The sequence below is a fragment of the Aulonocara stuartgranti genome, assembly GCF_965226115.1.
Source record: "Aulonocara stuartgranti genome assembly, chromosome: 7".
Classification (NCBI taxonomy): Eukaryota; Metazoa; Chordata; class Actinopteri; order Cichliformes; family Cichlidae; genus Aulonocara; species Aulonocara stuartgranti.
The window spans coordinates 24,809,068-24,830,884 of record NC_138945.1 but is presented as its reverse complement, the minus strand read 5'-3'; the positions used below and the strand labels follow the sequence as shown (position 1 = coordinate 24,830,884).

At 39.4% G+C, this 21,817-nt stretch overlaps 2 protein-coding genes across 2 annotated transcripts; one reads left to right on the top strand and one right to left on the bottom strand.

Annotated features, from left to right (window-relative positions):
- Positions 1-2,070: 2,070 nt before the first annotated feature.
- On the bottom strand, positions 2,071-13,777 carry prodha (proline dehydrogenase (oxidase) 1a). Its single transcript, XM_082542743.1, has 14 exons — positions 13,349-13,777; positions 12,904-13,112; positions 11,212-11,246; positions 9,527-9,676; positions 9,307-9,371; positions 8,850-8,966; positions 8,653-8,732; positions 8,435-8,516; positions 7,209-7,301; positions 6,947-7,093; positions 5,734-5,909; positions 5,550-5,648; positions 5,187-5,275; positions 2,071-3,663 (listed from the first exon to the last, which is right to left on the bottom strand). Exons 1-14 carry the CDS (start codon positions 13,694-13,696, stop codon positions 3,473-3,475), a joined length of 1,881 nt encoding a protein of 626 aa, XP_082398869.1. The 5' UTR covers positions 13,697-13,777; the 3' UTR covers positions 2,071-3,472.
- Positions 13,778-15,537: 1,760 nt separating this feature from the next.
- srsf9 (serine and arginine rich splicing factor 9) lies at positions 15,538-21,693 on the top strand. Its single transcript, XM_082542744.1, has 5 exons — positions 15,538-15,810; positions 19,034-19,210; positions 19,387-19,556; positions 20,519-20,691; positions 20,780-21,693. The coding sequence occupies exons 2-5, from the start codon at positions 19,053-19,055 to the stop codon at positions 21,002-21,004; spliced, it is 726 nt and encodes a 241-aa protein (XP_082398870.1). The 5' UTR covers positions 15,538-15,810; positions 19,034-19,052; the 3' UTR covers positions 21,005-21,693.
- Positions 21,694-21,817: the final 124 nt, after the last annotated feature.

The window sequence follows — 21,817 nt, the reverse complement described above, 5'->3', positions numbered from 1 at the left end:
GTGTACTAAACTCTGTGCTAGCTCCAGTCACATTATTACCTCTTTGCCAGGTTTTCTCAAATTATTTTTTAAAGTCTGAAACAGACTGTATTAGCCAAATATTATTTAGCAGTTTATAATAAGTAAATGCAGTAATTAGTACTAACCAGTTTAAGTAAATTTCCTGCATTTAACCATCGTATCCAACCAAAGGCAGTAGCTGGTAAAGTAAAAAGTAAACACCTTAATGCTGTTTAAGAGAACTTGTTGGTCCAGTCACACGAGCACTGGTTAAGTCACAAAGCATTTTCTTTTTATACTAAGCTATATATTAAGATTTTTATGTCAAGTCAGTTCTCTGTGACCACATACACACTTTATTAGTACACATGTTATTTACTATCCACAGTTTAGAATATATGTAGCTAGGATATACTGTTTCAAAGCTTGCACAAATGTTCATGGATGCAGTTTGGACTCCTGAGAACACAAATCTTACTATCATTCATTATCTTTACACTTACAATATAGAATGTTGGTGCTCAGGTTAGACATGGTACAGTTTGGATATAGCCGTGTGTGCTGTGCTTACTGACTGTTTTTCTTCTGTCCCTAGATACTTGGGCACAGGTGTTGGCTCAGCTGCTGTTGCAGTTTACTGAATTATCTGTTCCAGTAGGTCACATCAACTTAGCAGAGGGAGCCCACTCCTATGTGGCAACAGCTACGGCTGATGTCACTGACATCAGAATACGTCAGAGGGTGATCCAGAGTATTTCACTAAAAAATAAGAGCAGGGTTGAACCTATACCAGCTTAGACTCAGGAATGCCTGAGGCAGGAGCTTAAAATAGTCATTCTTCTTTTATTTCCACAAGTTTTTAAGGTGACAGATTTTAAAACATTACTTAGTAAAAAGCTGTTATTTGATCCAGCTGTCTTAGCTAATTATAGACTGATTTCTAAGAGTAATTATCAAACAGTTAACTGATCATTTGCATAGCAGCGGTTTATTTGAACAGTTTCAGTCAGGATTTAGACTACATTGCAGTGCAGAAGGTGCGAACGTTACAAATAGTTTTCTTATAGTCTCTGGCTGTAGACTCATCACTGTTTGTCCTGTTAGACCTTAGTGTAGCTACTGTTGTCCACGGTATTTAACTACAGAGATTAGAATTACCATGCAGTGATTTGAATCACATGTCTGATAGATTCAAATTTGTTCATGTAAATGGAGAATCTTCCTCCCACACAAAATTTAGCTCTGAGTTCTGTGCTGGGACCAGTACTTTTTTTGGTCTTCACTTTATACATGCTTCCCTTAGGAAGTATTTTTAGAAGACATTTCATTGCTATGCAGATGACACACAGCTTTATCTGCCCACGAACCCAGATGAACACAGGTATATCTTTAAGACATAAAGGTTATTGCTCATGGTTCTAAAAAAGATCTTTATGTAAAATCTGAAATATCTAATAAATGTGTCGTGTAACCCACTTTAAAATTAGGCATTAAGCTTTCCTTTTTGATAAAGGTTATAGTTAGGACTGGATCAGGTGACCATAAACCCTTCCTTAATTACACTGCAATAGGCCTAGGCTGCTCAGGAGCTTACCATGATGCACCAAGCATTTTCTTTACCCATCTCTTTCCACTCTCCGTTTACACACCGCTATTGTATTTAATCAGCAGTATTTATTAAAAGCTCTGTCTCCCATTGTCTTTTGTCCTGTCTCTCTCTCTGCTCTCTTCCCTTTCTCCTCAATCCCAACGATCATGGCACATGGCTGCCCCTCCTTAAGCATGGTTCTCCCAGAGGTTTGTTCCTGCAAAAAATGAGGTTTTCCCTCCCAGTGTCACAAAGTGCTTGTTCGTAGGGGGTTATCTGAATGTTGGAGTTTCTTTCTAAATTTGTAGGGTCTTTACCTTATAGTATAAAGCACCTTAAGCAAACTGCTGTGAATTGGTGTTATAGAAAAAAAGTGATTTGAGAATTGAACTGAATTATGTCAGTCTTTGGGACCACCATAAACATTTGCAGTCTGAATAAGAAAAAACAAACAAACATTTCTTGTTCTTTTTCTTTAAAATTAACTATTTTATTTATTTACATATATTTACACAAGTACATAATATCTTGATACAGCAGTGATGACGAAATAAAACAAGAAAATAAAAGAGAAGACACAAGACAACATCTCTCATCAGAAATTGACATCTACATATACAATAAACTGTATGGGTGACAAATTAAAGGTAACACAAATCATTCAAAGATGCTCACAACAACACCTCTTTGTAAAATTCTTCTCCATGATCACAAAAGCCACATGCCATTTCACCTCGCCCACAGCTTATATTATATAATAGTGCAATTGTTCTTGTAGTACTTGAATGAAAGCTACCTAAAAACTGCTAAATTATCTACGGCATGATTTTTTTTTAACATTTTGAAACATAGGTCACAACAGTCCCCGTGTTTCTGCTTTGAACATCTGTCACCGTTCATGGATCAGAGCATGCCGTCGATTTCACCGATTGTGAAATTTAGGCCATCTGGCAGATGTCAACAACTGAAGCATCAAAACATTAATAACTCCTCAAATGGATCACACCGAGTCTCTCTGTTTGCTGTTTGTTTTATCAGAGGCGAAATGAAGGTTTGCTCCTGCAAACATGTGCTTCAAAAGACTAGGTAGTTATCTCGCCTGCAGGCATCTGCAGCAATAATTGCATTTGATCTGCCGTTCCTCTTTTGTGGAGTGGACATGAGAGACTGAAACAGGGATCATCTTTCCCGGGATGCAAAATCTATTGTTTACAATTTTATAGAACTGATTATGATTAAAAACCACAAACGTGACTACAGATGTATGCAGTTTTAATACAATTAAAGTTGCTATAATGCAAAGTAATTATGTTTTCACACATAATCCCTAATTAAAAAGGTTTACCCTTTGGAGTGGTGTACAGTAAGAAAAAAATAACCATAAGGCACTTGTATCTTTTAACTCAACACAATACCACAACATGCAAAGAGTACAATTTTTAAAAGCACAGGATGGCTTTTATGCACACAAGTAGGCCAACTTTGGCATTCAAACCTAATTTCTTATCTTCCACTGAATAATTCAATGTAGTCTATCAGGGAAGACCACCATTTAGAAATACACACACATTAAGTTATTTTTAAAAAGTTTTTAGATGTATGCTGATTTTAAGAATTATCAAGACCAGTTTAAAAGTTAAACAAATACTAAAATCACATTTTAATGTGACCTAACATCTTCTGCTGCAATAAATCAGCACTACTGTATTGCATGAATACTTAAATATTTAAAATATTTGTCAGTAAAGCTGAAAAACAGTCTTTGCTCTGTCCTCTAGTGAACCAGGAAAGACAAGTCCCAGCTACAAAGAGCAGCTAACACAGAGGTACACCAAGAAGGGTGGAATGCCCAGAAATATTTTGCATATTGTCTGCAAATGTGATTTAGTAAACAGGCTTGTAGATAATCTGACCAGCCAGCAGTCTGCGCCTGAGCTCCTTCCACAGCAGGCTCCTCTCTCTCTGGGATCTCTTCATGATCCCGCGGTTCTCTTGAGCACGGCGGGACAGGTAGGGGATTACTTCATTGACAGGGCCGTATGGAACGTATTTGTAGACTGGAAAACCTGCTTGGCCTGTTTTCAGATAAGAGAAGGAGATTCAGTGTTCACAGTCACCACCATGTGTGAATATGGTGTATAACAGCATGCAGTCGATACATTCTGCTTATAATACAAGAATACATTAAGTTAACAATCGCGAATGAAGTGAACAAACAGAGGGTACCAAGTTGTATTCACACATGCACTGAAGTCCTGAGCTTTCCAGACAACACCTGACAGAGGTGCATGTGGGAACACAAATGACTCGTGTAGTCAGACTGGACATTAAACGGTCTTTAAGTTCACAATCTACGTGATGTCCAACTGTGCCTGTTTCACAATAGTTGAAGTAAGAGTCCTGTGAAATCATGCAAGACCCCAGTTTAAACCAGAATATTTCAAGTTGTGAGCACACAGATGAGCCAAAGTCCTGTTGTGTGCTCGACTGTTCCGCTAACCAACGTAGGGGGAGGTATGGGGAGTGTTAATGTTCAGTGAAAAAAGGTGAAGTAACGAATGGTGCGGAAGAAACTATAAATCAAATTCCTAATAAATCACTTTTAAATTGCAATAAAACGAATAAATTGAGGTTCTGCAGACACTTGACCACTAACAATCATGGGACAATGTAGGATCAAGTGAATAAGGCCCTAGTCACACTGGCTTAGAGACCATCCCCCCGACTGATTGTGAGTGAAAGCTGGAGGCTGGAGGAAAATAAATGCTACAAGCCGAGCCACACAGGTCTAGAGTGCAGTCAGTGACATTCGTTATTTGCCTGAAAGTGAAGGACTTGTCTAAAAATACTGGCCAGCTGTTTTCCGAGCTGAAGTGAAACCATCGTAAAGTAAAATAAAAGCTTTACCTTTTGAAAACTTTTACTTTGAAGGCGAACCTTTTACATTTTTGCTAGGCTTTTAACTACCACTCGGCTACTAGTTGGAGAGTTTTAGTAGACATAAATAAAAACCACAGGCAATCCAAGCAATTAGTGGAAGCTTTTTAGTGCAGCACCTTTTTTTTGCAACCAGTTTTACCCAGTGCATGAGCAACAAGCAGTTTAATTTGAGCCTGAGAGTGTTAAGTGACACCGAGGTCTGACTCCTCTTTTAGTGAGTTTCTCAGATATAGATATCTCCTTTGTATTGAGGGATTAATCATCTGCAAAATCAAACAAATGACTTAAACAGCAACAGTCTAAAAATATAAAGTTGAAGCAGCTGTTAAAGAACCTGGATGATAAATGTTATGTTGTGTTTGTACAATGATTAATATCATTCACAGGAATAAGAGTAGCATTAAACTTCTCCTCAGACTACTATGACAGGACAAGCGTGACATTTTCTAACACTAAGTGAAGGGCACTGGCAACACAAAGTGTTTGCTGTCAACATGACCTCAGACAAGGTCAGTGACTGCCTGGATATCGTAGCATTGACATCACTGGGAACAACACTTCAGTGGTACGTCTTTGACCACATGACCACACGCCTACATGACATGTGCCTCGGTGATTTCGCAGCATGCAGTTTACTTTAGTGCTGAGTGTAACATACCTAGTGGGAAGCTGATCTGGTCACACATCCCCAGCAGCTGTCCAAAGTAAACTTTATTCTCAGTGGGTGACAGGCCCATTTCATTCATCCTGGAAAAAAAACAAAAAAAAAAACAGAGAAACACATTTTAAAGGACTGTTACATAATCAGATGTGGAACATACTATCCCACCACTCTCTGTTAACCCTACAGCTGCTTTGGAGGCTTTACAAGGAATATTTCACTTTGAGCAGTTATACAAGTATGAGTTCAGACTGTTAGGGTTAATCCTTCAGAAATGAAAGCTTTAGGGTATTTGTACATGCTCAAACTAAATCTGAGTTTTGTCTCTGCACATGTAAAGTGCTCAAGGACAAAACGTACTTATCGAGGGTGAACTTCACTGTGTCCTCATTGTGAGTTGCAACCATGACATTTGCTTTCCTGCTGTGTTCAATCTCCTCCAGCACATACTCCAAACACCTAAACAAACAGTGGAACAGATGGTTAGGATTTATGCAATTTCTAGCAGAATCACCAAGCGGCTTGATAAAAATTCAAGACTTACTTATGATACATCCTGTTAGTGGCCTCATAGTCTGGGTTTATTGGATCCTCATATCCAATTTCCTTCGCCCTGGCTCTCTCTTGGTACATGTAGGCTCCGCGAACGAGTTTGGCACCAAAGTACCAACCCTCCCGCCGAGACAGCTCAACATCCAAGGTCACGTTTTCGTAGGCTTCCTAAATGCCGTTAACAACACAAACTTAAAAGGGCATCCAAACCTAGCATAAAATAACCACAATTATGCTAATTGTAACATCGGTAGATGCAAAATTGCATGATTAATGTGCACAAAATATCTTTTGTTTTTTTAATATATATAAAAAGCCATATCATTTAAGGAAAAAATGTGGAGAGCTCTTAACTTGTAGTTATATCTTCCTCATCACTACAATCACAAGAAAAGTGTCATAATTATCAGATCCTGTTTGTTCTCTTTACACTGCACATAAAGTTTAGAGTTCAGATGAAGATTGTGGTGATCACTTTCAGCACTCTCTGTGGTCAGGTGCCACTATCTGTGTAGGTTCTCAGTCATCCAGGTCACGGTAGTGCAATAAGCTTGGAAAGAAAAGTATTTCTCAGACCTTGTTTCATGTGATGAGGCACATGATTAATAATCTTAAACGACAACCCACACTAGGGATTATACAACTGGCACTCTCCACCATTTGGTTTTAGGAATGAAGAAGCCGCTTGGATGAGAGATAAAACATTTTCATGAAGTACAAACATTTTTCTGGTGGTACCTCGGTCCAGGCTAAGGACTCAAGGAAATTATGTATTTCTGAGGTTGTGGAGCTGTTGAAGTTGTTCCCACTGGACTTAAGATCTGTAGACACTGCTTAAGACCCAGTTTACAGATTTTGATCTTGGATGCTGAGATATAAATACATTTCACCTCCTTACTTATGGACAGATTATTGAGGGAGAAACTGGCAGTAGTATTGGCAGATTTGGGACTAATTTTTGTGTAATAAACAAACTGATGTGCCACAGTTTGGAAAGCACTCTGGCAAAGAAACTTCCTGTTTCTTATAAAACATTGCTTTAACTAATAAAGCATTGTTAAAGCATATTTAAAGAAATACTGCAAAATAAAAACACTATCGGTATACTCTGTGTGCTTCGATAGGTTAGTAAGTAGCAACAATCATCACGACACACACTAGTTTATCAGTCGAGTTCAGCTTCATTGAGAAAACTGCAGTTTCACCTTGAGGTAACACTGGTAGGTGTTGAAAATGACTGGCTTTTCTCTGTTGAATTTCCTCTGCATTTCCAGGGTCAGGCGACTGATAGCTGGTTGGAAGTACGTCTGCTCGGCATCCACCATTAGCCTCACCCCGTTCTCTACAGCATGCTGGAGTGCACAAAAACAATTAGAGAGTAAAATATAAAGCACCATATAAAACCGTGTCCTATCCCTATATTGTTGCCCACACTATTTGCAGGTACAGGTTGCTTAGTGTCCTCACCTTGGCCAGAATATCCACTCTCTGCAGCATTCTCTTCATCTGCCTCTCTTCTTCTTCGGTAAATATATTCAGCAAAGGCTCCAGATGGCCGGTCTATGCAACCAAAACAAAAAGATATTAATCGACTTTATGATTAATATAAAGCCGTAAATTTTATCTCCATGTGACTGGCAGGAAAGAGTTCAACATCGGTGCCAGAAACGTTTCCTATATTTGTCAGCTGCCCTCAATTATACTGCCTACATGGCCAATGCGAAATGAGCACTTCCCAAAACAAGTCCCAAAACATGCTATTCTAATGCATTAAAATGTTTTTGCTTGTGGTGGGAAGGCATAATGTTCCCCCAGGTTGGCAATTTAACTTGTTGCCACAAAGCAATAAAGACTTTATGACAAGGTGAGAAACACAGCTGTTGCTGTTGTTGGCACTTCATTTTTCTAGTTTTATTCCTCATTTTAAATCGTTTATTACACCATAAATTTAATAACATAGCTATAGATAAATCATAAATTAGAAAAGCCATGTACAAGAAGCATTTTATCTACTTTAAAAGTTCATAATAATTAACAGAAAAAGGTAGTCATCTTTTTCATTGGCCTTTAAAAGCCTCCAAAGTTTGGATTTGTTGGCTTTATAAGCTTCTAAAATGTGGAAGGTAATGCTGTGACACAGTGAAAATGGAGAGATAAGACAACAAGTGACCAAAGGAGGCCACAAATGAGAAGAAATAACAAGATTAATAGCAGAACAAGTACAAAAAAGGGAGAGACATTTGATTGTCGAACACAGTTGTATTTCTGTTATCAACAGTAGACATAAAATAGCATAGATTACCTTTACTAAGTTCATATTATCTTAACTGTAACTAACTTGATGCTCTCCTAAAATCCCACCGCAGATTCTTTGCAGTTGGCCTGAATTAAACAGCCGATTCTCTTTTTAGTAAGGCCAGTAAAGGTTTTGAACAAAAGGTAGTAGGGAAGGCATTAAGGCAAAGGGTGTTTTATGTTTGCGTTCAGTCAAGCATGATAATTTTTTCCACTTCAGTGGAAATGGCTGAACAAACATGGAGTGCCTGGTAACAGCTTATCTGTGTATTGCACAGGGAATAAGAAACAGCGAAGAGATGAAGCAATACCTGTGATCATTCAAACCAAACAGCTGAAATCCAGTCGTTTTTTCTCCCACCTCCAAACCACTAAAACGTCATGTGATGATGACTCACCTGAAGGTTTGGCACCATAAGCAGATTTGAAATCTTTGTTGTGTCGTTTATTAAACTGTTCCAGTCCAACAGATCAATTGTTCTAGAAGTAAGACATGAGAATATAAAGCCAAAAGAGAAAAAGCTGAATAAAGGTAAAACTAGAAATAACTTGGATGAAGAATTAGTAAGGTGCAGTTAAAGGAGATTAATTGTAAACAAATGAGTGACTGTCCTACCCAGACAGGCCCAGCTTCTCTCCAGTAAACCAATTCTCTATGTCATCTTTGGCTCCAACACCCAGCTCAGTCAAACTTTCCTACAATGAGAGTACACCTCAGTTCATTATTGAGAACCATAAAGGTTGGAACACCTTAAAAATAACTAAAAAAAAAATGACATGAAGACATCATTTGAGCATAAACTTGCATATCACCTTGAGCTGCTCCAGCTCCAGTTTCTGTTCTAAAACCGTCATTTGAGATTTTCCCTGTTGCGCCGACAGGAAGTTAAAAAACCGTCTCCATTTAACCAGGACTTCGGAAAACTGGAGCTGTTTGAACAGAGGGCAACATATTAATTATCAAGTAACAGCAGTAGTTTTATCCGAGGGTTTGTAATGGGGTTAACTGACCACAAGAGTAGTTTGTTTACAGACAAAAATCAAACAGTTTAACTATCTTTTAATCTTTGACACTGAGATGTAAAAACTACTTTTTTTACTGATCAAAACTTTGAAGTGATCAAGTAAAAAGAAAACGATTTCCTCCTGTAGTCAGACTAGTTCTTCTGCTACATTTCTTTGCTAAATTAAGGTCATTTAAGACTTAAGTCTAAACCCTGCGACACTACGTTTCAGTTAACAATGAATGAATGAAAAACGTTAATCTTACAAGGAACTGTGGACGACCCAGTGCAGTCATTTTGATAGCAGAAAATCCATCATTAGAAGCTCCACCTGAGAGGAAACAACAAACCTCATGTCACTTTTTTTTTATTAGATTTTTTTCTTTAAATAAATAATCTACTTCGTTAAATTACTTTTTAAGTATTTATGTTTTACACTATTAAAATGAACCCAAACTGTGCTTGACCAGCAGTTGTACTACTTACCAGAAGCTTTAATGCAGTTTATGAATGTCTCCATTTGCATATCACATTTGGCCTCATCTGCATAGAAGTAAGTTCGTGCACTGATAACTCCCCCGCGCCTGTCTCCAAACTGACGATGGGCCTTGTACTTCTTCTCACGATGATCCGCACCTGAAGTGAGACGCAACTTTAGTGGCTTGTTGCATGAAAAAAACCCCTCAAGTTCACCAAGATTTTGATATCCCGACGATTAATAATCAATTCACATACAAAGGAGATTTAGAGCCTAAACAACACATCATTACTATGCAACTATAATGGTCTATCAAAGGTATCCAGTGCATATTTTGTCCTATATGTGCAAATAAGAACAAGATTTTTGAGGGAATTTAGGATTGTTGTTATTATTATATAGCTCATGTGTGGAGCACATGTAGCAGTGGAGCATCACAGATATAGAGAATGCAGTGCAGAGAAAAGTGGTGTCTTCTTGATAACTTGCTAAAAAATTTGTGAAATAGATTCTGAAAACCTGGCTGACCAATAACCAATAACCATTTCCCTTGCTCATAATGCCTGTATGTACCCAAGCTCTTCCTTAACAGGTGGCCCAATCTGAACGAAAGTTTGCATGAACATCGTCACACATGCAACAATTAATAACAACTATATGTATTTTAAAAAATGCCTTAATAAAATGATAAATTTGTTCAAGTTACCAATAAATATTTAATTAGGAATTTGAACTACTCATAGGGCTAGACAATGTAATTCTAACACACACACATACTTACATATAAAAATAATATTGACCAGAAGATTAGAAATTAGAAATCATGATTTCTTTACTCTTGCATCAGTGACTGCCCCCAAAGAAGTCAGCTTTATTCGGGACCTAGATAGCATGCAAGATACCTCTTGCATAAAATCCTGGAGGTGCATGTGTTTTATTTTTAAGCTTTGCAGATGATGTAACTGTAATAGAGACAAATGTGTTTGTGAAAACCGAGGGAGGAAAAGGAGGCAGTGGAAAATCCGGGATGGTCATTGGAGAGCTCCGACGAATCCGAGAGCCCTGAAGTAACACGATGGCTATAATGCTGCCTTAACTGATTGCATTTGATTTAAGAGGAGCAGTTTTACTGCTATCATTTATCCTACAATGTGAATGGATTTTCATCAGAAGGAATTCCATCCTAAAGGGGGGCATTTTTTTTAGTTTGTTACAATTACTGAGAGCACAATAGATATCAAAAACAAGCTTTACTTTATTCATTTAAAACTAGCCACTCTGGTTGCAAATCAATGTGCATGTAACACATTAGCACTTTTAATTCAGCTCCCACAAAGACTGATTTGAAGTAAGTATAAAATAAGTTTGTCTCAGAGTGATTGCCAACAGGTAAATGATACACAAACACATTAAATATCAACCCCTTAAACACTACCCAGCTTCACCCCGCAGTGTCTGTTGAACTTGACATTTCAGCCCCCACAAGATCCAGTTATAACCAGTAACATCCTGACTAGACTACGTGGATGCATAACTATGCATACTAAACCACCGAACAGCTGAAGCAGCTGACTAGTCAGCAGCTCAGCCTTGTCAGCTTACTCCACGGCAGTTCTTTAGTCAGAGACGTATGCAAAATAAAATAAAAAATAAAATAAAGTTTGTTAGTTTTGTTTTTTACTGACACACATACCTGGACTTTCTTTCTCTGCCTCAGAAACACATGAACTGTAAAAAAAAAAAAATTGTCATTAGAACAGTAAAAAAAAAATAAGGCAACAGAAAATTTGTCTCATCTTTGTTTCTTTCAGTCAGATCAATAGCAACTTTTATAACACAGCATACTAACAGTAATAAGACAATGAATAGCGGAAAGTCTGAAAAGTTTCAAAAAGACAGATGACATGATGATAAAAAGCACTGTTTCGTTCTTTTAACAGTCACAATGAAATCTTATGCAACCGTGACAATGACCTGCTTTTCAAGTTATGTTGCGACGTGAGAGACGCATTGGGGAACAAAGGCAAATAGCCAAGGTGAACTAAAACTAAACTAAAAACTAAAACTTGATTTGAAAGAACATTTTAGTTAACCAAAATAAAAATCAAAACTAGATTTTTGATTGATTTTTTAAATTAACTAACAGATTTTTTTTTAGAACTTGTAAAAAAAAAAAAAAGTACAGAGGAAATATCCTTAGTGTTAGCATCTGTTAGTTAGCATGATGAGGCATCATTGGTCTTTATCAGAAAAAGCAGTTTAGTTCCTCCTGTGTCTGTTTGTGTGTGTTGGGATAGTCCTAAGTAGAGCACTGTGGGTATTTTAAATCACAGAATATCGTGTAACACTTGCTAGTGTGCCTCAATGTGCCTCCTGAAAGCAACTCTCATGGCAACCCATGAGGCCTTTCAATGATGCCCATCCCATCTCTGAAAAACTGGCTCAACCAATCAGAGCAGGGAGGCCTGCCTTAGCGAGCCAATAGAGGACAAGCACTGTTGAACTGCCTGAGAATAACACAAACAAATTAGGTTTTGATTATAAAGCATTACATGTTATGACTGGCACTGCTTTGATAAAAAGCCTAACAGAAGCCGTCTGTGAGGTGATAAGATAAGAGGACACTGATATCAAAGTGCAGCCCAGAGGAATAGTTTTGACACTCAAGTAGGACACATAACTTGAACTTAAGTGATAATTTCCAGAGGGACAACTTAGTACAGAGACACAGGCAATGGTTAACCAAGAGCATTTCAAATATCACAACTACATTTTTTCATATGTGCATATGGTTAGTTAATGTGCCGAAGAGAAGAGGCAAAATGAGAGGAGAGGCTCTAAAACATGAGCTATATGCATGGAGACATAGACCTAAATACTTCTGTGGAAACTAACAGTCAAATTACTCATTTAATTCACTATTAAAGATATCAATACAAATCAGGTAATACACGTACTACAGTTTCTCAGTCTTTTAATGAACTTGTTGTACTAACACTGCTAAAATATCCATTACTGTGATTTTTTTTCAGTCCTGGAGCTGCTCTTCTAGTGTGCGGCTCCTATTACAGCCACACATGGAGACAAGTAATGGAGAGGACCTCTCTTCCACAGTTTTCTGATTTCTCTGGGTTTTTATGATGTGGTGCAGTTACACACTTGTGATGACACCATGTGATGTTGTGCCATACAAAATAAACTTGACTCAGCTGGCTTTTATGGATTTAGTGAGCTGAACAATCCTGGGTATGCAGCTCACTAAATCTCATCTGACACACACATATATCAAGGTTTATCTTATCTCTTATCTTATATGGCATTTGCAAAGTTGTGCGCACCACAGTCCTTAAGGAGAAATCAGCCTACGTGTGTATTTGCTACTCACTCCATCTCCTTCTTCTCCGCTTCCTCTTGTGTCAGGTCTTCTTCCACGCTGTAGTCCAAAACTGCCCCCACACCAAAGGCCTCATTTTTCCGAATTAACGGTTTGATGGAGTTGTGGTCTTCCCCTGCCACAAACTGCCCATAGAAGGTCATCTTCATCAGCTTCTCAAACATCCACTGTCCAAGCAGCTTCCTGCTCAGATCCATCAGCTGAAAACATGACAGGGACAAGAAAAACAACAGGTTACTCTGCCTGAGTGGTTTACAGCCCCTTTTTCATTTTCACCTCGGCGAGTCAAAAGCGGAAACACATTCACAGCGCGCCAACGCGGAGAGTTCATTGAGCTTTGGTAAAGCGTTGCACCGGTTTGGTGCTGATCTGAACGCACGTGTGTGTAGGGTTAACAGAGGATGCGTTATCGGGCCGATCAGTCCCGTCAACTCACCTCTTTGTTCTTGTCAACCAGGATGTCAAACGTACACAGCTTGAAGACCAACAGACTCCGGAGCAGCTCAATATTACCTTTGCTCTTATAGGCTTCCTGTGTGTTTTCGAAGTCGATGTGGGTTTTACTCAGCGGAGCTTTGGTAGCTTTTCTAGACTGGCTGATGAGTTCAACCGGCGCAGCCTCTACCACGGTGCAGCCATTTGTCTTCTGCTGCTGCTGCTCCTTCTCTTCTCGAGTTTTGGTGGATGCGACTGTTGAGCGGCATCTCGCAGGCGAAATCCGCAGTTTTCGGATGCTGCCGGAGTTTGCCCTGACCAAGGGTGCTACAAACTTAGTGTACGACATGCCTTCTTCGCCTTTCTGAGCGGCAGCTGCACGCAGACTGAGACCGGCAGACTTCTTTGCCGATTGGATATTTGGAGTGTTGCGTAATGAGCGCGCTCTGGTATGTCAGAATCGGGAGGTGGCGCCCTGCCTCACTTGTTACATCACGTCCCCGATAGGCATCACGCAAGAACCACGGGCCTCATTCCAGTGAAAAACCTGAAAAACTCCCCCGTCGTGTAGTAGGAGAAGCAGATGGTTTAAGAGAAGCAGGAGGCCTTATACTGAGGGTAATAGTTATTTGATCCAGTTTGTGAACAGTCCCTCATTATTTGGCCATTTGATTTTAATGCAGAGAGACAGAATATAAAGCAAAAATCCAGAAAAAAAAGACATTACATAAAAGTTGAAGGTGACATCTGTTGGTGCAATTATTTGGAAATGGCAATGATATGAAATGGTCACCAGTCACCCTCATTCGATGGAGTTCGATGCAAGATCTTGCTTCATTGGGTGAGTATGATTATGATGGGGGATCAGACCAAAACTACATGGAGGTGGCTGTAGCTCAGGTGGCAGAGCAGGTCAGCCATTAATCAGAAGGTCGGTGGTTCGATCCCAGGCTGCCTCCTGGCTCTCCTTGGGCAAGATACTAACCCCATGTTTGCCTACTGGTGGTGGTCAGAGGGCCCGGTGGCGCCAGTGTCCGGCCTCTGTCAGTGCGCCCCAAGGCAGCTGTGTGACTACAATGTAGCTTGCCATTGCCTGTGTGTGAATGGGTGGATGACTGAATGTAGTGTAAAGCGCTATACAAATGCAGGCCATTTACATGGGAGGAGCTTGTTAATCATCTGAAGGCAGTTGTGACCATGGTAATACTGATAACACTCTACGCTGTATGGTACCAGCAAGGTCTCCCTGCAGAACAAGGCACATGTGCAGGCTAGTGAACATCTTAAGGAGTCAGAGAAGGCTTGGGAGAAAGTGCTGCGGTCAGATGAAACCGAACTTAACTCAGCCCACTGTGTGTGGAGGAAGAGAAAGTATGACCCACAATCAAGGATCGAGGTGGAAACATACTGTTTTTCTGCTAAGGATTACAGGATGACTTTGCTGCATGGAGGGGGCCACTGGAGGGGCGGGCATGTACCATAAAATCTTACATGAAAAGAAAGGGGGGGGTAGCCAGCCTAAATCCTGTAGAAAATCTTTGACGCTGAAGCTTCAAGTTGCAAACACCTGCCAAGAAACCTAAATGTTTCTGTAAAGAGAAGTCAACCAAAATCCCTCCTGAGATGTGTGCAGATGTGGTGACCAGCTATAAGAAACGCTTTATCTCCTTGCTTAGCAACACCACCAGGTACTTGTGTTTTCTTGAAGATCAAATACGTATTTCACTCTATGATGTGCAAATCAGTTTATAGCTTTTATGTAATGTGAAAATTTTTCTAGATTTTAAGTTGATATTCTCGCTCTCTCTATTAAAATTAAATTAATAATGAACTTTTAATTCAGAGGATAGAAATGAGAACTAGTTTGTGTTACAAAATAAAGCAGTCAGTGTTCTCAATTTTAGTCCCTCTCAGTTTCGTATAAAAGCTTATTTGTTTTTTGTTTTTTTTGGTCATCTCAAAACTTGACTTTATAACTCAAAATTAAGGTTAGGGGAAAAATTGATTATTTTATTTTCCTTTTCTTGTTTGTTTGTTTGTTTTAGTAAGTCTCAGACCAACTATAAAGTCAAGTGCATATTCACATATATATTTTTTTTCTGCCACTCTTGACTTCCTGTGTACTACCACAACTCCTGTCTTGGCACTCTATCATATATTTCCTCTAGGTCCACAAAGACACCGCGCACGTGTTCTTCTAATCTTCTCTCTACTGCTCCAACAACCCTCTCAAAGCAAACATTATTGTAACGCTCGGCTGCTGCTCACTGATCGTCACCACAACTTCTCCCAGCAGCAGGGGGCAGCAATGATGTAACAGTGGCTACTGTCTGCCGGAAATGAAAAGCTGTAGAAGAAGAACGCAGCCATCTCCCGTAAATGTGCTAACTTACGCGGAAGCAGCAGAGTGTGCTAACTGGTTGCATTAATTCTACAAACAGGCACATTTACCTGCTCTAAAAGGTAATCAGAGACATTTATTAATTTAAGTTTGTTTTTTTTACCATATGCATTTATTATGCGCTCTCTGAAAGCGATAAATATTAGCAAATTGTAGCCGACCCAGAGTCTTTTTAGCCTGACTCGCTGATCGACCTTACGTTACCAACAAAGGGACTGCGCTGGTTTCGCAATTGCTGGTGTGCAAATTATAAGCTAGGGGTTAGTTTCTAGATATAAAGGTCAAGTTGAATGGGTCGACTCCAGAGGCCGTGTTACAAGACTTAAAAAAAAAAAAAAAAGAAAGAAAGGAAAATACCTGAACTGCTTTTAATGTAAGCAACCCCTCGTTTACAGCCGCCTGTTGCTAACAATAGCTATGACTACTTTAGCAGTAGCCACTGTGATATTTTAGGGCAAAGCCAAATTTGAATGGCTGGAACGAATCTGGACTGTAGTGTCTAAGCGGTAATGCTAACCAGGAGCTCTCGAATTTTAGATTAAATTGAGGTCAGATCGCAGTTGTTCAGCTATGGGACGTTAAACAGGTTTGGTAGGTTCAGCAACTGCTCGATTAAACGGGGTTTTCAAGGCCCCGGAAACGCCTTCAAGTCCAGGTAAACGTATAGGGTACGGAAAACACCTGTTAGCAGCTGTATGACAGCCACCAAAACACCGTTTTTATGAATATTACATTTTGTTTCAAAATGCTGGGTTTGTATATAAATTTTATGCGGCAGCTTTTAAAATCACCAGCCTGAGTTTACAGAAAAATGTAATAGTAGTGTCAGTCTGGAATAATGCACATTGGACGGCGACAGTCTCATGATAATATTGCGATTTTTCAAAGTAATTTTGTAATAATTATGTTTGTGATAGTATGGGCAAAAATACAGCACTTATTGGTGTAAAAGCAACAATCTGAATTTTTAGCCTTTTTCCAGTGAGCTGCCGTCATAGATCGCGGACTACATGATTCAAACTGTGTGTCTATTGCCACAAGGTGCCAGCAGCAGCACTGCAATAGACTAGTTGTTACACAGTATATGTCAAATGTAAGACCAACAGCCGGTGGCGTGGTGCTTTCCTGAGAAAGTTGAAGTGAAAAGATAGCATAACTGCTCATCAGGACCCTTTGGAGTGTTGTAACCTAATAAAATAGAAACGGAGCTTTTTAACTAGTTTCATCCACCATTTATTTTGCATGTCATATGGAGTGCAACTAGTGAGTGCTCTATATGTGTCTTTATCACCTACCTTCATAGCATGGTTGTAGTCGCTGAGCTGCATTAAGCTGGAACAGTTTTCTTATGCGTTTTCCATATTGTTGTGCTGCTTTGGAGGTCTGCCCTCCCAACTAAGCGTCAAACAATTTTCATATTATTGGCTCCCTTTTTTTACAAGTAGAAATATAAGAAAGTGTTGCGCTGCCCATCATTTCTTTATATTTTGCTTTGAGCTAGACTTCCTTGTAATTTTTAAAGTGGTCTTGAGAAATAGTCCTCCAGGTTTTCTGAAAGTCAGTGTTTTTCTTTGAATAGTGTTATGTCTATGGATAACAATACACTTAACAAAGAAGCAGTTTAAAATTGTATTTTTGACACTGTATTATATCAGCATGTCATTAAAACACAGGTGTTCCTATTTCTTTTGTTGAATTCATGAAAAACACCAACAATAACACAGTTTGACAGACATGAAATAGTATCTAGGCACCAACAAAGTGATTACCAAAGAGCTCTTAGTTGAAATTTGTGCATGGTGTTCAGTGTGTCCATTTAAAAAAGAGAGGAAACTGGAGGGCCAAAGAAGTGGCAAATCTTACCCCCACCAAATATGTATATATATATCTACAGGATCTGAAGGTCATGTCTTGAAGAAATCCATCCACCAAAGAACTGTGTCAGACCTGAAAGATACATCTGGACCTTCAGGTGATCTATGTACTGTTCACTGAAGGTTCAACAGAAATGGTCTCAGTGGAAGGATGGCTGTAAGAAGCCATTCTTATACAGGGGGAAAGAGAAAGGGGAGAAAGAGTTTGAGGTATGTCAAATTACACAAGGACTGGATTAAAAATCAGTAGCAACAGGTCTTCTGGAGCGAGGAATCCAAATTTGAAGTTTTTGGTTGAAAGGAGGATGTCACAGTACATCAACAGTAAGTGTCTGTAGCCATCTGTAAAACATAGTGGAGGCTCTGTCATGGTTTGCAGCTGTATTTCAGCCAGTGGTGTTGGCTGGAGTTCTTTGAAAAATTTGTGAAATGATAAACACAGAAAATAACGTAAAATCAGAAAACAGCTGATTGTTAGCGGCTTCATTTTTGAGCATGACACTGATAACAAACACACTGCCAATGCAGTAAAAACATACCTGGACAGAAAAACACAGTGGCCTCTCCAGAGCCTGGACTCCAACATTATTGAAGAAGTATGGGATCATCTTCACAGAGAATGGAATAAATAGCAGCCAACATCCAAAGAAGAGCTTTGAATGTCCTTCAAGAAGCCTAGAGAACTATTCCTGAAGACTACTTTAAGAAAACATCCCTCAGAGAGTTCAGGCTGTGTTCAAGGATCAAGTTGGTCATAACAAATATTGACTTTCAAGGTCATTAGAATTCTACAGACATTTTTGCCTTGTATACGGTTTTTAAATTTCCATTTAGGTTGGCACATATTTCCTATTTTCCAAGGAAAAATATAAAGACATTTTTTAAAAGGTTTTGCAAAATAAATTTTTTTAGTACACACAGAATTGCATGCTAGCTTAATCCACATAAAACAAAACAAAAAGGTTAAAGGCATAGAAAATATTGTTTTTGCAGTAAAAAGCAGAGTAGAAAAACACGTAAGCATCAGTTCATTTACCGTTTACACACAGGTAATTGTTAGTACCTTTTTACATTTTTTCCCACAGTATGCTTATAATCTCACTTTAAAGAGAACAGATCTGTAATCACTGAAATGGTTGGACATTCATTACACTGTGTTTTTAAAGTTTTCAGGCTTGGATCCGAAGTCCTGTGCCATTTTTTTTCCCCTTGAGCCCATCATTTACTTCTATCACGGCTTCATCCCTTCTTTAAAGCTTTATTCTTGTGTAAATTAAGGAATTGTCTGCGGATGGACTAAGTTTTGGATTGGGACTAGGAATATGATTAAGGACCACTTCCACAGCTATTTGTGAAAGCAAGAAGTGATCTCTAAAAGTCTGCAGGTGCCCCCCTTCTTTTGTGTCAGCAGTGTCGCCTACTCAGCCAACATGTCTGATGGCCGGATCTATGTGGGGAATCTTCCCATGGATGTCCAGGAGAGAGACATTGAGGATCTCTTCTACAAATATGGAAAAATTCGTGAAATAGAATTGAAGAACAATAGAGGCACTATCCCTTTTGCCTTCGTCCGATTTGAAGACCCACGGTGAGTTTTGCGGATGGTTTTTGGCAACTCGAATCACACTCCTCCTTGTTGGACACCATAAATTTTGTGGTATATCGTCTCCAGTGACTGCCGGCAGGGAATGGATGGAGACAAGATATCCAACCTTTGTCCGCTAGGCGTACTTTGGTAAGGAGTTCTTTGCTCTCTTCTCTTAGGGATGCAGATGATGCGGTCTATGGAAGGAATGGATATGGATATGGGGACTCCAAGCTGCGTGTGGAGTATCCCCGTTCTAAACCTGGCCCAATGGGAGGTGGTGGAGGAGCACCTAGAGGAAGATTTGGACCCCCAACTCGAAGATCTGAATTCCGGGTCATAGTGTCTGGTAGGTGGACGCCATGAGTCGTAGCCAATTAATATTACTCTCTCATTCGGTACGGCCTGGAAATCAAGGGGACTGGTAGGAAAGTGGACATAGGAGTCTTAGGCAGATAACTTTCTCCCATTCGCATGCCGGACTGGAGAACAAGGGGACTGGTAGCTGGACGTCATGAGTCGTAGGCAGATCATTCTCTCTTTCTCATGGCGGACTGGAGGACAAGGGGACTAGTTGAGGACGTCATGAGTCATAGGCAGATATGTTTCTCTCTCTCATGGCGGATTGGAAGTCAAAGGGACTAAGTGGATGAGGTCATGAAAATCAAAACAGTAAAGTGAAACCGGTCATGTTGGCTGAGTAACCCCAAACACCGGCTATAGTGATGGTAGGTGTCATTTTGTCATTGTGTATCATTAATTATGTTATGTGCTTTGTCAAATGTTTCTGTAGTTCACCTAAAACACTGGGTGGAGAAGTGGGTGGACTTATCAGTCAGGAGACTTGAAAAAGTCAATTAGTTTTTTCCTACTGGTTATAAGGATGATTGACCATCTCAGTATTTTCAACTGTGGGTTTGGCATTAATAAGTAACTGCTGTGCATGGAAAGTGTTAATGATTAAAGACAGTGTAAATTAACACTTGGTGCTGAATAGGTAACACCTTAGACAGACCACAAATCCAGGTCTTAGCTTTATAGTGTTTTAACATTAACCAGGTTGTGTCATTCCTGGCATTTTTAGCAATTTAAAGGCAGGGGAAATGCAAAGTCTTCCACTTCTCCATCTTCTTTAGGTTTCAAGAGGTGTAAAGGTCAGACTGTATAAAAATAATGAATTAAAGAAAGAGTTGCACTTTGGAGAAATAATGAAACCCTTTCCTGCTAAGATTTTAGGTTTAAAGTGTCAGGTAAATTTAAGCAGGGAAGTATATTTTGTCCACACCATCATTTAGTCTTTTCCTGTTCCAGGACTGCCACCATCTGGAAGCTGGCAGGATCTGAAGGATCACATGCGGGAAGCAGGAGATGTCTGTTTTGCAGATGTGCAGCGTGACGGAGAGGGTGTAGTGGAATTTCTCCGTAGAGAGGACATGGAGTATGCACTGCGTAGATTGGATGGGACAGAGTTCCGTTCACATCAGGTTAGTGTTAGTGATGGTGAGATTTAATCGTTCCTCTGATGATAAACTGCAGCTGATGTCGTGTAATTCTTTCGTTATTTCTTGTTAGGGGGAGACTGCTTATATCCGTGTGTATGAGGAAAGAGGTACTCCCAACTGGGATCGATCACGATCCCGTTCCAGATCCAGAGGTCGCTATTCTCCTTACTATAACAGAAGATCTCCCCCTGCGCGCTACCAGTCGCCCCCACGCCATGCTATGTCACGGCATAGCCCACCTCCGAGAAGACACCTTCCGCCACACCACAGCCCACCACCTCGTCATTATCGGTAGAAAGTCGCATCATTTAGAGGAATTGGATGATTATTTTTTGTGGTTTGTTTTTGTAATTCTACATTTTATTTTTTTTTGTTTTTGTTTTGTTTTTTAAAAACCTCAGGCCTCCTCATAGCACACACCATTTTTATTTCTTGATTAAAAACATTCCATGGTCAGGAACCCCTGAACAACCTGCTCCTCCCCACAGTCTTGTTTTTAGGGGGAGTTTTTTTGTTTGTTAAACACCCATACGTTATCCGGAAACAGAATTATGTGTTAACTTTTTGTGAGATAACCATTTGACCATTATGTAACATATTGGAGGTTTCTTTTATAAAGAAATTCGGGAGTGCGATGTCAAACATTTAAAACAAAGTACACATTTCTGCAGTCCTGCTTCTTGAATTGACGTAATTTTATTTTTCATGTGTCACATCTTAGTAGCTTTAAGTATGAAAGGGTGCGTTTTCTGTTTGGCCAAACCAAGAACCCATAAAACTAATCAGTATAGTAAAATTAGTGAACCCTTTTAGTGTAACACGTTGACTGTGAGACTTAATTGTCCTTTGGGTTTGTTTTCGGGTTTTTCTTTGTACGTGTAGGCCGCTGACCGAGGTGGTCTAAATGTAGATTATAATTTGTATGCATCTCTATCGTTTTTGGGGTTTTTTTCTTTACCAATAAAATGCAAACTTTTACTGTGACAGTTTCTTTTCCATTTTTTTTCTGTACTTAAAGTGAAGACATTTCCCTTCTTTAATCTGCAGTAATAATTTATATAGAAAAAAAAAATGTGGAGTAGATTCCAAGAAATCAACAGTTCAAAGT